The 17388-nt window shown below is 36.9% G+C and overlaps 1 protein-coding gene across 2 annotated transcripts; it reads left to right on the top strand.

Moving 5' to 3' along the window:
* The first annotated feature begins 886 nt into the window (after positions 1-886).
* NOV (Histidine kinase-, DNA gyrase B-, and HSP90-like ATPase family protein) lies at positions 887-17302 on the top strand. Of its 2 annotated transcripts, XR_002284267.3 has the most exons (14): positions 887-1774; positions 2642-2979; positions 3355-4060; positions 4261-4380; positions 6067-6232; positions 7284-9034; positions 9709-9921; positions 10761-12977; positions 13519-13631; positions 13940-14342; positions 14422-14736; positions 15119-15376; positions 15682-16898; positions 16985-17302. XR_002284267.3 is itself a non-coding variant. In XM_020678958.3 (13 exons), the coding sequence occupies exons 1-13, from the start codon at positions 926-928 to the stop codon at positions 16762-16764; spliced, it is 8532 nt and encodes a 2843-aa protein (XP_020534617.3). In that variant the 5' UTR covers positions 887-925; the 3' UTR covers positions 16765-17302. The 2 variants fall into 2 exon arrangements, 1 of the variants encoding a protein (XP_020534617.3); XM_020678958.3 differs by having other exon boundaries at positions 15682-17302.
* The last annotated feature ends 86 nt before the right edge of the window (positions 17303-17388 follow it).

Here is a 17388-nt window from a genome sequence, read left to right as displayed (position 1 = left end):
TCAGGCATAGCCTTTTGTATTCATTGTTCATTTTCTTGGTAATCTCAATTAGCATATCCATTTTCCACTGCGGAGAAAACTTATAGATTTTATAATCCAAGTCGTGGAAGTAAGAATTTTATTGAATCCTGTCACTTACCTTTATTCTTTCCACCTGATCTAAAGGATGTTCTTTGGATAGTTATCAGTTAATATTCACCTGTTTATGCTTACTCAAGATTTCTAATTTTTACTGTCTGTCATAATAATGTTTTCACATTTTCATTTTCTTGTTTTGAGGATAAATTTCCTTTTTTTAAAGTGTAAAGTTAAATTTTTTAAAATTGATGACTAATATTTATTTTTTTTAAATTCCTAACAAGTTGACAGTCGCTAGCTTAGCTTGGCTGGGATTGAACTCTGATCATTGGTAAAATGTAACATACATTCATCACTTTGTCCCCTTAATTTACGTATTTAAATATTTACTCTAACTATTCTTTTTATATTTGTATTTACATTCCAAATTATGAGCAGTATCTGAAGTTCTTCCGTTAACAGTAACAATTTCTAGTGTTGTAGAACCGATTTGACAGGGAATGTAATACTTATCTTACAAGAATCTGTCACAGAAGCTGGCTGTTGTCTGGAATAATGTATCTAGACTTACTTTAAAATTGCCAAAATTGACGATAAATGCTGTTGCATAAACGACTTGGTTCAAAGAATAATAACAGGAAATGAGAATGTCGGCTTAAAAGCCTAACAGAGTTCCATTTAAAACGACGTGTCGTATAGAATATGTACTGCATTCGTCTGAGGCTTGGCCCCACTCCCCGCCACCTTAGTGAAAATCCCTAATCTAAACTTAACCGTATAAATACTCAAAAGCGCCGTCCGTTATGCCTTTTCCTTACAGTCACATCGTTTTCTTTTCTTGCCTCCAATGCAAGGGCACCGTCCTCTCTTCCGTCCAGGAGGCGGAGGCGGCGGCTACGGCTACGGCTACGGCTACGGCTACGGCAAAAGAGAGCCTGGCCGTCTACCCGGTGGCCAACAACCGCCACAACAGCCACCTCCTCAATATGTAGACCACAATTTTGCCCCTCCAAATGCAAACTTTTATCACCAAAACCTGGCCAACGCTCTGCTTCAAGGCTTCTCTCCCCAGCAAAACCTCAATAACTACTTCCCTGTCTTCCAAAACCCTAACTTCCCATTCCAAAATTCTTTTATCACTCTTCCTCAGCAATTCCCCAATGGTTTAGCTCAACAACACCTGCAACCTTCTACCTTTCCTCAGCAGCAATATCTACAACCTTCTACCTCAGCTCAGCAGCAACATCAACAAGCTTCTCTCTCCCAAATCCCCAGTTCCTCAATTCAAAATTCTACTTCTCAAAATCCTAAGGAGAAAGAACATGCTGATGGAGTTGATGATTCAGTGGGGAAGGAACAGGAAGATTTTGCTCAAAAGCAACAAAAACAACCTCAAGAAATTGAAAACTTGCCTCCTAAAAATATGAAAATGCTTGAACAAAAACAACGTTTTCAACATATGCCTCGTCATATTCCAAAACAGTTTAAACAACAGCATAAAAAGAAAGAACTTGAAAGAGTTGATCAAGCAGTGGAAAAGGCCTGGCAGGATTTTCTTGCTGCCAGCGAGTCTGTTGAAACATGGAAAGTGTCGCAGGCGGCCCTTTTAACGTTGCAGGTTGAGTCGTGGGGCTCATTGGGCATTCATATGCAGGAAGTTCCATCGCTTCACCGGCTTATACTCGTTGAAGGGAAGGTAGTTTTAAGCAACATCGCTATTTTTCAAAGTTTTCCCTTTAAGAAAAAGAAAGGATATTTATTCTGTTTATAATCACTTAATGAATGTAATTTGAGGAGAGAAGCGTTTTAATTTTTTTTGTTTTGTTCGTGAGTAATTTGCTATGATTTTTAACTGTTTTTATGATTATTTAAAAAAAAAAAAAAAAAAAAGCTGCAATGTCCATCCGCTGTTCTATTGAATGAGCAAGAGCATAGCCATTTAGAAAGTGAAAATGAATGTTTGTTCAATTGCGCTGCCGAGAGTCTGAATTAGGGTAGCAGAGAAATGCATTATGGTTAAGGCTTTGCAGCTCTTAAGTTCTGCGATGTGAATTTCTTTTTTCCCATTCTGTTTTGGATATCTTTTTTCTTTGAATTCTGGCCTGTGTTTTATTAGAATATTCACAAAAGAAGGAAAATTACAAAGTTAGAGCTTCATCTCTTGCTTTCATGTTTGGGTTTGGTTGGGCTTGGTTGTTTTTCTTGTTTGAAAACAATATGAACGAAGTATGAATTACGCGAACAACAAAGGGAGGGAGAGAGGAAGGAATCTATTTGCTTAAAATGGTGGATTGAGTCATTCAGGATTTTGCAGTTTATTTTGTTTTTATACAAAATGTGAAAAACTTTGTGGCCACATGACCTTTCTTTAAAGATTTCACTGATTTGTAAGCTTATTTGACTTGGTTGAGCTGACTTTTCATTTTCTTCTTGTCAATGCCATGGTTTATTATATGATCTTTTCTGTTCTCTATATTCTTACGAACAAATTGATGTATCTAACTTCTGAAGTTTTCTGAACATGTTCCAATTACTAACTTGCCTTTTGCCTTTGGCATTTCAGATTAATGCATTTATTCATTGCTTTGTCGCGGTCCGGAGAATTACATCATTGTATGATTTGGAGGTGGCAATATGTGAGCATGAGGGTATTGAGCAATTTGAAGAACTGGGGTTGGGCCCTTTGCTGCGGCATCCACTAATCTTGCATTATTTTCTAGTGAATCCTAATGCAACCGAAGTATTCAAGATAACTACTGAAGAGATTATTCTGACTCTTCATGAATATATGAGTAGTTCTAAAGACCATGAAATTAATATTGATGATTTTCTTCAATTCACTGCGAAGAAGCGATCCGTCAAGGGAAAGGAAAATCTTGGAGTGCGTATTCAAGGCTTAGGGTGTGTGCTGATGAATTATGATCAATTTACACTGTTTCTCTTTCTAATGATGCATTCTATTTACTGAATATTTTCTTTGGTATTATGTATCCAATAATTGTTTTTTTCGCAAGTTCTTTTTTTAATTTATGCAATCAAGTTTTGTTGCATTTTTTGAGGACCCTGTGATGATAAAAGTTTTATTGCTTTCTTAATCTTACATTAGAGTTTGTCAGCATGAATTTGGAGTTTTCCATTTTGTTACTACTGGAAGTGCATTTGGTTGTATTTTGATTTGAGGAAATATTTCCTCGTCTATGTACAGTTATCCTTCTGATTATTTTGGTGACATCTAATTTCTTTTTTTTTTTTTTTGGCTATCTTCTATTGGTGCAGAATGCATATTTCTTTTATCAGGGAAGCCAGGAGATCCAAATATACAACTCTAAAGAAATGTCTAAAGATAATTAATAGAAAATCTGAAGCCAAGATGTTAGCAAAGGGATCTTGTAATAAACGCCGGCAACGTCCTCTTTTTACCTCACAGAAAAAGGATCTGGATGAACGTTTTTCTGCCATATCTGAGCGTATTGAATCTTTTGCCTCAGTGCACAAGGATTTCCGTGGAAAGCACATAAGATTTGATTCATTGGACTCAGAGGATGAGGAAGGACAAAGTGATGATAGTAAAAATGAAGATAAAACGACCAGCAGTGATGAGGGGAGCCACTTATCATTACAAAATTTTTGTAGTACTGATAGGGTGAGTAGCTGTCCTTATCCATCTGCAACTGAAGAAATGTCGCGGCTAGGTTTGAAAAGTGAGGCAGGTGGGCAATCTTCTCCTGTTAGTTGCGGCTCAAGGCTCAAAAAGAATAATGGGTCACTAAAAATGAAAAGAAAAATTGAAGCTCTAAGTGGCAATGCCTCTGCACCCTCCAAATTGCTTAAAGGAGACACAGGGAAACACTGTATTCATCCAATTGAAAATGGTGATAAGACTCTGGAGAATAATGAATCTGATTTTATATTATCTGATAACTCCATGAGAATGTTTATCACAACCTGGAAGGACACATGCAAGGAGTGTACTGTTCCTGAGGTAATTTGAAAATGGCAAGGACACAGGGAATGTTTGCCTGTTTGTTTGACTTTGTATGAGTTATATCAGCAATAATAAGTATTCCATTTCCAGATAGTGATAGCTTATCTGGATGGTACATTACAGGATTTATTTATTTTTATTTATTTGTTATTGGAATATGAATATGTTCCTCACCTGCTCTCCTTTTGTGCTTGTAGGTTTTCGAGAGAATGCTCAAGTTTTATAAACCCGGCGATACTAAGAAGGCTGCTGGAAAAAGGAAAAAAATCAAAAGGATATTTTATTCTTACCCATGTATTGGATTAATCAATATTGCAGTAAGTAAAATTGTGGTGGATTTAATTATTATAGTAACGTGCATACTGTTTTCATAATGAAGATACTACTACCACTAATATATATTTTTTTCCTCCTATTATTTTACTGGCTAAATTGAAATGCTGACTTGTATGGGTATGTTTCCACTTTAGCCTCGCATCTTTTCCTATACATCCCAACTCTAGAAGTAATTTTTGATTGACGTACTTGTGCCATTGCTTCTTGATTGACTTCTTTGGAATTGCTAATCACTTCTTTGGTTCTTTTGTATTACTGATTATTGGAACAGATTGACATATGCCTGACACCTGTAGAATAAGTGATTAGTGTGATTGTTTGATTGACTTGGTTAAGTAGGTGTTAAATATGCCTTAAATCTTGTCCAATCTGCTCGTGCTTGATTGGCCTGGTAACTTATCCCCTTTGTCCAGATGAAAAAGGGGAAGAAAGGAAACAGAAGAGTAGAGATCAGAGGGAAGACCGCTCTTTGTTTGCTTGGGGGACCTCTTAGTAGGAAAGATGAAAGAAGATTGTTTGCATCCAAATCCAAATTGGAGGGATTGGAGAGAGAAGATTTATATTTTCAGTTTTACTTAAAACATGAAACCACAATTACATGAGTTTCTGTCCAACTGGCCCTTGTATCAATACAATGAGGAGCATGAATAATTGTTCATGCTTCCTTTACTCTATAGCCTATCTTTCCTTCTGAATGTCTCTCCTTCCAACCAAACTACCAAAGCATTTAGTAATCCTATGCTAGCATGTTGGACATGTTAATATGGGGTTTTGGTTGGCTACAAGAAAAAGACCTGAAGATTTTACTGAACAATGTAGCACTATCGGTGAAGATATCCTAGTGGAACTAATTTTTGAAGATTGAAATTATATTTTACTTGATGTGTTATGGGAAAAGTAATCAATAGAAAATAATTTGGATTCATACTCCATTTGAGGTGTTAGAATTTTGTTTCCACAGTAACCAATTGATGATTCGCAGCAACCTGCCAATTAAGACGGAGAGTATATCCATGTGCGATGGGTGTCTTTCTTTTACCTAATGTCCAAAATGTCTTACCACAGCCATGCATTTCATTTGTTGTCCCTGCCTTTCTTTTTTCTCTTTCAACCTAAATCTTATACACTAATTGTTGTATTCTTGTAAGAAAATATGGAAATTGGCAATGAAATTTTCAAGATATCTTTTAGTAAATTTGTGTCTGTCTAAAAGATAAATATTGGAAAGTACTGCTTATTTGCTGATAGAGGCTTCATACATTTTCTTTTATTTGATATACGTTGTTATTGCCTTCACTTTTGTTTATCCTGGACTTGTGCTTTAATCAAATTTCAGCTCCACAGTGCCTCATTTTACCAGTAGTTATCAATTCTTGATCTTTTTCAAATATGTGACATATTAGACTTGCTTCTATTGCTAGATGTTTCTTCTTTTTTTGTTATATGATAATTTATGGTCCTTTAACCTTTGCTAGGGTTGATATCTTGACAGTAATTAATTTATTTATTATTTCCAAATAGTGAGACTGTAAGAGTTATGCTTTTGATGCTGAACATCTTTGTTGCTGCATATCTTTTGGGGGTTTGACTTTTCCAATTTTCATTTGCTTAGATATGTCTATTTGAGATTTATAATTGTGAATGAAGTTTCTCCATGAATGTTACAGGTGACATCTATCAAATATGGAATACTGGATAGCGTCTATGATACTTTCCAAGCTTTAACCCAACACGAACTTCCCAACACTCTTTCTGAATATGAAAGCATTGAGGTTGAACTGGACGAAAAACACACACTAGTCATCCCTGACCATAGTCCGGAGCAAACACACAGTGAGTAATGCTTTTCGCAAAAGCAATTACTGCTTTATAGTTGCATTTATTTGTGTTTTGCTTTTCTTTCTCTATTGGTGCTTCTGTGGTAGTTGCCTTCATCACATAAGTTTTATGTTCAATCATAACTATAGAGCGGCATCTAGGGAAGTTTTGGTGGAAAACTTAAATGAAATAGCAGAAAGAATAGTTGGTCAACAGACTTCTTAAACTTCTTCGTTTGGGCTGTTGTTGTCCTTTTCTTTTTTTCTTTTTTTTTTTTGGGTTTTTTTTTTTTTTTTTTTTTGGGGGGGGGGGGTGGTGGTGGTGGTGGTTGGGCAGGGAATGGGTAATGGCATGACTTGTTGGGGCTAGAGACCTCTGTGTCTTATCCACCTAAGAGAGGAACTGTTGGGATGGCTTTGGTTGTTTTATTTATTGGGGAATTGGTGGTCTGAAAGACCGGAAAGGGATTGGGAACTTATGAAGGAGCTTTATTCACATTACGGGAATACATTACTTTTACTCAAGGTTGCTTTTACAGTATTTCCTGTACTATTTGTTTTTCTTTATAAGTAGCATAAGTTTGTGAAGGGGGTGAGAATTTTTTTTTTTGAGGGATCTAAGTGAAATCATTTGGCCGTTTGGGAGCGACTAGTTTTTACTATCACGCTTCACCTAAAGCCACGACTTGATTGTTAAACCTTAGCTATTGTCAGAATATAGCAAGAAGACACTCAGTTTGCATTTTATGTATTACCCTGAAGAGCATACTGCAAGTGTTTTGGTGGGTCAAAAGCTTAGGAACCACCCTCATTTTCTTTTAGAGGCTAATTCCCTTTGATATGGTTCTAGACTGCGCGGGCTGCTTTTGAACGGACAAGGTTTGGTATTAGGATTTAGTGATCCATGCTGTGTGATTGATTCAAAATTTATTCTTTTCTAAATGAATTTTTTTGTCAATAGATCATGAAGAAACTTTTGTGTAAGTGTGGTGATGGTTTCTTTCCAAGATTCTTGTTTTCTTGTGTACAATTTGCTGTGAAACAATCTATCATTCACTGACTAATAGGTCTAGCAGGTGTTACAGTTGAAGAAATTCTCAGAAAAATTAATAGGTATTACGAGCTTGATCACAGTTTTGAGCATAATGGAAAATCACTTCTTGAGGACAAATTTATTTCCTTGAAGAAGCTATGCAGTTGCGAGTTCTGGCTGGTTGACCAATTTGGTATTGGGGAGTTCAAGACCCTGGGTCATGGGGATTTTTTCACTTTCCTAGAGAAACATGCCTCTTTGTTACCTAGTGAAATACAGAAGCTCTTAGTCGGTAACATATGTGAAAAGTCACCTTTGGAGGCTTCCCTGCTCCAGCATGAGTTGATTGTATTAGTATCGCAGGCTTCAAATAGTTTGTGGCAGGGTGAAACTATTTCCAAACAGATGATTTCTGCTTTGCTTGTAAAGCAATTTCCTCTTCTTAGTTTTAAAATTATGGAAAATGGCTCAATGGAAGACTTTTTACGTGATGTGGGCAATTATAAGAGTAATGTGATCTCAAACTGTGTTGTGTTTTCTGCAACGTTGCTAGGAAATAATCACATTGGGGACCCAAATGAAGAACATGTAGTGGAAAGCACTTCAATGAAAACTGACAGTGTCCAGAAAATGACATCATTTGAGTCTGCTACCTCTAAGAATGCTATTGAAGTTTTGCTTGGAGCACCAATGCTATCTGATTTAAGCTTATGGTCACATTGGGACCTCATATTTGCTCCCTCTCTCGGTCCCCTTGTGGGATGGCTCTTGAGTGAAGTGAATACCCAAGAGTTGTTATGTTTGGTTTCAAAGGATGGTAAGGTGATTCGAATTGATCAGTCTGCTAATGCAGATTCATTCTTAGAAGCTGCACTTCAGAGATCATCTTTCCAAACAGCAGTTCAACTGTTATCCCTGTTATCACTGGCTGGGGGGGAAAAGCATGTGCCTTCATCCCTTCTAAAATGTTATGCTCGCCATGCATTTGATGCAATTTTGAAGAATCATTTGGAAAATGTGGAAGTCCAGGACAATAATAATTGTTCATTGCCGGGAAAACTGGTAGATGGGATTGCTAATAATTTAAGTGGTGAATTGCATAAAAATTTGATCCAAATGAATCAGACGGTTCCTGCTGCTTCAAGATTTATACTCGATTGTCTTGGTTATCTCCCTTCAGAATTTTGTGGTTTTGCAGCAGGTGTGTTACTTTCTGGGATGCAATCTGTAACTAAAGATGCCCCTTCTGCCATTTTATGTGAATGCAACCAAAAAGAACGTATCATGCTGCATGAAATAGGATTATCCATTGGCATAGTGGAGTGGATTGATGATTACCACAAATTTTGTTTAAATAATGCTGCTGACATATCCACATCTTCTGAGCCAGCACACTTGGAACCTTCTGGGTCTGTGTTAAGCACAGGCTCAAGGTATTTGCAAAATGCAGTGGATGTGTATACTTGTGGTATTGAGTTAAAAATTGCTCACAATGAAGATGCACATAATAAAGACAAAAATGAAACAAGTCTCACAATGCAGCATGCAATAGTTTCTAGTGATGGAATTAGCAATGGTTGCACAGAAGAATCATCTGAGCTTAACAAACAGACAGAGGCAGCCCTGGTAATTGAATCTATCAGGAGAGATGAATTTGGTTTGGATCCAAATCTTTCATGCACAGAGAGCAACATATTGAGAAAGCAACATGCTCGCTTAGGCAGAGCACTTCATTGTCTTTCTCAGGAATTATACTCTGAGGATTCTCATTTTCTTCTTGAGCTGGTAAGTGGGCTGTCTTCCTTTCCTTTCTGTCCATTCTGTTATTCTGCACGGGAGCTTGATGTAATTCTTTACTAAATTATTGCATCATAAAACCCTTTTCCTTTTTAATTTTGTGTTTCACTATAAGTGAGTTGGTGACAGCTGAATTGGCCCTTGTATAGCATCAGTGAACCCACTGCCTGAACAATATATGAGGCCAGTATATTTCACATTCTTGTTAGATGAAAATTCAATTTTACTGATCAGATATGGTTCATAATTTATTTTTCCCTAATATCTTATCATCTGCCTCTTTATCTGCTGCACTGATTTTAGAAGCTTGAAGATCTTTCATTTACACTGTTAATGACACAGTTCTCTTTTTCTCTCTGCATTTGGATCTGGATTTTTAATCTGTCCTGATAAACTTATCAGTAAAGACACTCATAAATCGTGCAATGTTTTCCAAACAAATTTCATAGTTACGATGATAGTGCCCGGGTGGAAGTTAAAATTATGTGTGCTTCATAGCTGGTAACTACCAGCTCGGATTATATCAATTGCAGTTTCAGTTACTGGGGAAAAGAACCAATTATTCATCAGTTGTTCGTTTGTTTTCCAGGCATTATTTGTATTTGGAGGTTACAGTGTTATCAGATGCTATGATCTTTATCCAATTTGAATTGTTGTTTCAGGTCCAAAATGCTGATGATAATGTCTATCCAGAAAGTGTGGAGCCAACTCTAACATTCATTCTTCAAGAATCAGGTATTGTTGTTTTAAATAATGAGCGGGGATTCTCTTCTCAGAATGTCAGAGCTCTTTGCGATGTTGGAAATTCAACTAAGAAAGGATCTGGCACTGGATACATTGGAAAGAAAGGGATCGGCTTCAAATCAGTCTTCCGGGTATGTTTCCCCACTTGCCCACAAACCCGAAACACTTACTGTGAGGCCTTCAAAAACCTCCTTCTGGAAAGGACCAAAATTCCCAATGGAGAACCATATAAATGAATCAAATTAGTTTATGTAGTGGGTAAATTGTGTCTTCGATCAATTTGGTCTTTAACTGTCTAATGCAAGGAAATTCTGTCAAGTATGGTTTTTGAAACAATCATTAAGCTATATTTAGTTATTGCAAAAATTAATTGGAACAGGATTCTTGGAAATTTAGGTGCCCATTTCTATTCCCATTCCATTTCCAAGGAAAACCAATAAACCTCTAGGGAATATTTTTTGTCTTAGCTGTATCTAAAGACAGACGTAAGTTCTGAATTCCAACTTGACAAGAATTCTAATGTCACAATGCCCATAAAGCACTCAGACATAGCTATATATTTGCATCTGCAGTTGGCAGTCATTTAACATTCGTGTTTAAAAATGTTTGACATTTTCTTTTATTTAAAAATGTAAAATAGCTCTAAGATCACATAACATCTTAAAATACTATGTAAGAGTTGATTGACAAAAATGCATGGAAGCCCCTGTGATTCTATATGCTTTTCAGGTAATTGTAATTTCTCATGTAGAATCAAATCATTGGCTAGAATTCTTTTACTAGAGAATTGAAATCTTAGTGAAGTATGGTAATTTAACTATCATGGGTTGCATAAGAATTGAAAATTATAAAATTACGTTTTTAACTTTATACTTATTTGGATCATAAGTTGAGAAAGCATGGAGTATATGAATCTGCTTTCGCTTCTATAATTCCTTTTTCCCATCAATGTTTTTTGGTCCTTTCACAGGTAACTGATGCTCCAGAGATTCACTCCAACGGTTTTCATATTAAGTTTGACATAAGTGAGGGTCAGATTGGTTTTGTTTTGCCCACAGTTGTACCTCCTTGCAATGTTGGCTTGTTTAGCAGGTTGTTGTCTAGAGAGACTGGTCAAACGGATAAGAATTGTTGGAACACTTGTATTGCTCTTCCCTTCCGGTCAAAATTATCAGAAAAAACTGCCATGAGAATGTTCTCAGATCTTCATCCCTCTTTGCTACTCTTTCTTCATAAGCTTCAATGTATCATGTTTCTGAACACACTCAATAATTCACTCCTTGTGATGAGAAAAGAAATTTTGCCAGATGGAATTGTAAAGGTCTCATGTGGAAGAGATAAAATGAGTTGGCTTGTTGCATCTCAGAAGTTGCAAGCACATGCCAGTCGTCCTACCGTTCAGACAACTGAAATTGCAATTGCATTTACACTGGAGGAACTGGATAATGGGGATTACCATCCATGTTTGGACCAACAGCCTGTTTTTTCTTTTCTTCCTCTAAGGACTTATGGTCTAAAATTTATTCTCCAGGGCGACTTTGTTCTTCCTTCATCTAGAGAAGAAGTAGATAAGAATGATCCCTGGAACGAGTGGCTGTTGACAAAGTTTCCGGGTTTGTTTGTCAGGGCAGAGAGATCATTTTGTACTCTTTCTTGTTTCAGGGAGAATCCAGGAAAAGCTGTGGCAGCTTATATGAGCTTTGTTCCGCTTGTTGGTGAGGTGCATGGTTTTTTTTCTGGGCTCCCTAAGGCAATTGCTTTAGAATTACGAAGGACCAGCTGTCTCTTTCTGGAAGGGGATAGTTGTAAAATGGTTCCTCCATGCAGTGTTCTGAGAGGTTGGAATGAACAGGCCCGTAATCTTCTACCTGATAGCTTGCTTCAAGAACACCTGGGTCTGGGATTCCTAGATAAGAATATAGTTTTGTCCGATTCACTTGCAAAGGCATTAGGTATTGCAGACTATGGACCTGAAATTCTTATAAAATTTATGACCTGTTTATGTCGTACAGAAAGTGGCCTAAAGTTGATGAGTCTTAGTTGGCTATCATCTTTCCTAAATGCTCTTTACACCATGCTTTCCCATTCTTCTGGGCCAACTGATCTTATTGATAACCTTCGACATATCCCATTTATTCCTCTTTCAGATGGTACTTACAGCTCAGTGGATAAGGGTACAATTTGGTTACATTCTAATATTTTCCGTGCTGGTCTTGATGATGCACAGGAACTTGATGCTTTTCCACAATTATATGCCAAACTTAGGACCGTAAACTCTGGACTCTTTTCTGCATCAGCTGTTGATGGTACTTCAGTAGACAATAGTGCTAGGATGCTTCAGAAGATTGGTGTCCAGCAGCTGTCTGCACATGAAATTGTCAAGATTCACATTTTACCAGCTATATCTGATGACAGAATCACTAATAGAGACAGAGGGTTAATGACGGATTACCTCTGCTTTGTGATGATCCACCTACGATCCAGCTGTCCTCATTGTTGTGTTGAAAGGATGCACATTATCTCTGAGTTGCGAAATAAAGCTTATATATTGACAAATCTTGGATATAGAAGGCCTGCTGAGACATCCATTCATTTTAGTAAAGAATTTGGAAGTCTTATCAATATAAGTAAATTGATTAATGCTTTGGATATGAAATGGCATGAGGTTGACATAACCTATTTAAAGCATCCAATAAATGATTCGCTCTCAAATGCGTTGATGATGTGGAGAAGTTTTTTCCAGGAAATTGGTGTCACAGACTTTGTGCAGGTTGTTCAAATTGAAAAATGTATTTCTGATTTATGTCATACTGTTTTGAATGATATAACATGGGATAAAGAGCTCAGTTCCCCTGGATCACTAGCCAGTGATTGGGAATCCTTCGAGTTGATGCAGATGTTGTCTCTATTGTCCAAGACAAGTGATAGGGAACGATGTATGTATCTTTTGGAGGTACTTGACAAAATGTGGGATGATGACTTTAGTGACAAAACTACAGGTCACTGCAATTTAAAATCTAGTGCTGGTGGCAGAACCTTCAAGTCTTCCTTCTTAAGCAGCATCCATGATGTTCCATGGATAGCATCAAGCATGGACAATGAACTTCACTACCCTAAAAGTTTGTTCTATGATTGTGATGCAATACGCAGTATCCTAGGTGCTTCAGCACCATATGCTCTTCCCAAGGTCAGTATGATATTCACACCAAGTTAATTTATGATTTAGAATTTATTACACTTGAAGCGTGCCAGTTTGTATTGTATGTGTGAGAATGAGAACTAAGATAACCAGTTCTCATTTGATTATCCCTCTTCCACGGAACTATATAGTTGTTGGTTGTGAGGATCAGAACAATATATGAAAGGCTTTAATCACCTCAATCATTAAATGAATTCTCATATAATGATGTCAAAGTAAAATTTTATTCTATGATTATGCCATTTGAAATTAGGTAGTTTATGTGCTTCAAGCCTCTGCAATTATCAATCTCTTGCATATTCCCTTTCTACGGTTTGATTGGGGATGGGTGGGTTGGCATGGCTGCTTGTATATTCAAAGAAGCTTGTACATGTAGTAGATCTGAATAACAGATAAGTTGGACATCATGACCCGTCTGCTGTGGACATTAGAAGATACAAATGTTTAACAATGAATACCTGGATATTCTATGATAACATCTGGTTGTCTTCTTGACATGATCTGTTTTGGTATATTTTTTTTGGAACAGGTGAGAAGCACAAAGTTACTGAGTGATATTGGCTTTAAGACTAAGGTTACTCTTGATGATGCTCTGGAAATATTGAGAATATGGAGAGAATCAGAGACCTCTTTCAAAGCCAGGTATTACTACACTTCTGTTATGACTTAGAGGAGGTAATCATGATTATTATGAAGCTGAAAATCATGAAAATTAACATTGTTAAAATGTGTATATCATTTATTTCTGATTCTTGTCATGGTACCTGAGGATGCTATCTTAAATTTAAATGCATGATTTTTCTAGCCATTCTGCTTTATTCCTTCAATATCTTTATTTTATTGCCAATATTCATGTCAACTTCTAGTTATTGTTATATGGCTATAATTCTCTTATTTGCATTTCATTAGGCTTCTTTTTTCTTTTTTTTTTTTTGGTTGTGTTTGTGCAGTGTAGCACAAATGTCCAGATTTTACACATTTATTTGGGCGGAAATGGCTGTTTCGAAGAATAAAATTTTTGAGGCACTCCATTCAGTACCATTCATTTTCATTCCATTTGAATCTGGTTTAAGGCATGAGGATATGGTGTCTGGTATATTCTTGTCTTCTGAAGAAGTTCATTGGCATGATCCAACTGGCTTGGTTGACCACATGAAAGGTATTAATCCTCAATGTGGCTCAACACGTGGCCCTCGATGGCCCTTAAGCAAGACATTGTGCAGTGTTTATGCTGGACTGCATGACTTTTTTGTTAAAGAGTGTGGTGTATATGAGACCCCATCTTGCCATAGTTATTTTGATATTTTGCTCCAGTTATCAGCTGTTGCTTTGCCTTCACAAGTTGCTAGCGCAGTAAGTAACTAACTTTATAGTATTTAGAATCTGAGGTCAAGAAGTTCTGCTGCAATCTAATCCTTTCAATTTGTCTTAGGTTTCACAAATTTTCTTTAAGTGGGCTGATGGGCTGAAATCTGGATTACTGAGCTCTGATGATATCATCCACATGAAAGAACGTCTTCTGAAAGTGGAATACACAGTACTTCCCACTGTGCAAGATAAGTGGGTGTCGCTACACTCTTCATTTGGTTTGGTGTGCTGGTGTGATGATAGGAATTTGAAGGGCATATTTGAGGATCTGGACAACATTGACTCCCTGCATTTCGTCAATCTTAATGATGAGGAAAAGAAGCTTCAAACTGACATCTCAGACATCATGCATAAATTAGGGATTCCTGCTCTCTCAAAGGTAGGCACCCTGCCTTTGAATAACTGCACACCCCCTTCCCTTCTCTAGTTGGTCAGGGTCCAATTCTAGGATTAGACCATAACACAGATATTTTCCTCTTTTCTCCGCTAGTCAGCACAGATAATTCTAGGATTAGACCATAAAGGAGGCATGCTTAGTGTAGGTCATGAAATCTAACTCATGACACCTCCATACTGAAAAACTAGGGGAAAGAAATTCAAGGGCATGTTGCTATGCATTTTAAATCCAAAAATCTTTCTTATTTCTTTTTCTTTCATTCTTCATCATTCTCTTTATAATCTTATATCATATTCCTTCATGCAGATCATAACTAGGGAAGCATCATTCTCTTTATAATCTTATATCATGTTCCTTCATGCAGATCATAACTAGAGAAGCTATATACTATGGTCCAGCAGACTCTAGCTTCAAAGCTTCATTGATTAATTGGGCTCTTCCTTATGCTCAACGCTATATGTATAGCATACACCCTGATAAATATTTGCAACTTAAGCAGTCTGGATTCCATGATATAAAGCAGTTGAAGGTGACTGTTGTTGAGAAATTATTCTACAGGAATGCAATAAAAGGCATTGGCAGTTCATCTAATAAGCGATATGAATGTAGCTGTCTTCTGCAGGTATTGAATAAAATCTCTTATTCTTGTTTCATTTCTCACTATAGTTATCTTTTAATGCCTGCAAACTTACTGGCGTTTGGAACAACTATTATTTTCTCATTTATGACGGCCTTGAGAATGTAGGAAATGTGTGCACTATAGAAGTATTATACTTAATAAAATCCTGCCAATGGGATTCCATGAACATATCTTTTATTGAGAATTTGGTAAATTGATCTTGATGGCGATCTATGATAGCAATGAACTCTGATGTGTGCAAATTGTCTTGACCGGCATAATTATATCCCGTTTAATTTCTTTTGCAGGGTAATACCTTTTACACAGCTTCACAATCAGATATAAATGATGTATTTTTGGAGCTTTCTCGTTTGTTCTTTGATGGTGCTTCAGATAGATCCTTGGCAAATTTCCTCCTCCTTATTACAACTGTTATGGAATCTGGTGCCTCTGAGGACCAAACAGAGTTATTTATTGTGAATAGCCAAAAGGTGCCAAAGCTTCCTGATGATGAACCTACTTGGTCACTCTCATCGATTTCTCCTTTGCCAAAGGATGATAAATCATTTAATTTAGGCGTTGGATCAGCAGCAAATGAGCAAAAAAGCTCAAAGTTCAAGAGGAAAATGGGAACCAGCTCAAATTGGCCATTTGGGGACTGGAGAACTGCACCAGTTACTGATTATGCTCGTGCAAACGATTTTAATACCCAGGCTCTAGTAACACAACTTAACGGTTCAGGAATGGATGATGAGGATGATTCACAGGACATTGAGATAGAAACAGCTACGTCAGAGCCAATTGAGATAGATACTGATTGGACTATTGAAGAGAACGTACAACTATCAATTTCACCAGAGTCTGAAAATATGGACCATCATTTTGTTCATGCTTCCAGTCAGACTCTAAACATGGATATTGCTGCTGACACTGTTGACTTGCCTCTTGTTTCAGATGGCCATGAAGTAGTTAAATCTAGATTTGCACAGAGAGAGAAGTTGAACACAAGGAAGGTCGATGCTAAACAGATACAGCTGACTGGAAGACTAGGAGAACGTGTGGCTTTCAAATATTTGACTGAAAAATTCGGTGAGCGAGTTGTGAAGTGGGTTAATGAAGACAATGAAACTGGGTTACCCTATGATATAGTTATGGAAGAGAATGGAAATGGTAGAGAGTACTTTGAAGTAAAAGCAACAAGATCTACAAGGAAGGACTGGTTTGAAATAACAGTAAGAGAATGGCAATTTGCAGTTGAAAAAGGCGATTCTTTTAGCATTGCTCATGTTGTTCTTCAACATAATAATACGGCAAGAGTCACAATATTCCAAAATCCTGTAAAACAATGTCAGGCAGGCAAGTTGCGATTGGCTCTTTTGATGCAAAAGTAGCAGACAGAATCAACTGTTGTCTTCTAACAGGCCCTAATATTTTCTGTATTCGCAACTTCCAACACAAAGTGCATGCTTGCTTGCCCTTGCCTATTGATCAAATCGATTTGATTTCATTCTCATGGACTTAAGAGGTAGTCAAGTCTGCCTGTTGTATAATTTTGCTCAGATTTAGAATGCTTTCTGGAGAAGGTCCAATTTGTCTCCTTCCCCTGTGCAGAGAGTTTTGCTATTGACAATTTACTAAAGACAAAAGTCACGCCGAGGAATTATCAAAGATTTTCCCCGGAGGAAATTTGGCTACTACTTCTTGGCAGAGTCTTTTCAAGCTGCAGACCGGGATTAAAAAATCTTGGTAAAAGTTTTAATCATTGAAAGGTTATTTTAGTATTCTGTATAGATTAATGTTTCAAAACTTGACAGCTTGTAAATACTTTTCACATTACTTTAGTTCATTGATTAAGAACAACAGACATTTGCAGTGCCCGATAAAATTTTATATAATAATCTGTTTTCCTCCGAGTGAGTTTGAGACTAATCTTGTTTCAGGGTTTATGGCTGACCCTCCTTGCTATTGCTAATTTCGTTTGAATTCAAACTCAAACGTGTTTAATAATTTAGTCA

The sequence above is a fragment of the Jatropha curcas genome, chromosome 7 (genome assembly GCF_041381405.1).
Source record: "Jatropha curcas cultivar XTBG-Jc1 chromosome 7, XTBG_Jcur_1.0, whole genome shotgun sequence".
In the NCBI taxonomy this organism is placed as follows: domain Eukaryota; kingdom Viridiplantae; phylum Streptophyta; class Magnoliopsida; order Malpighiales; family Euphorbiaceae; genus Jatropha; species Jatropha curcas.
The sequence above is the reverse complement of the archived record's forward strand: the minus strand, read 5'-3'. Positions and strand labels throughout refer to the sequence as shown.

Coding starts and splice junctions, on each gene's coding strand:
- NOV (XM_020678958.3), top strand. CDS start 926: ATGCAAGGGCACCGTCCTCTCTTCCGTCCAGGAGGCGGAGGCGGCGGC. Junction 2,980..3,354: donor GTGCGTATTCAAGGCTTAGG/GTGTGTGCTGAT, acceptor CTATTGGTGCAG/AATGCATATTTCTTTTATCA. Junction 14,343..14,421: donor CTTCACAAGTTGCTAGCGCA/GTAAGTAACTAA, acceptor AATTTGTCTTAG/GTTTCACAAATTTTCTTTAA.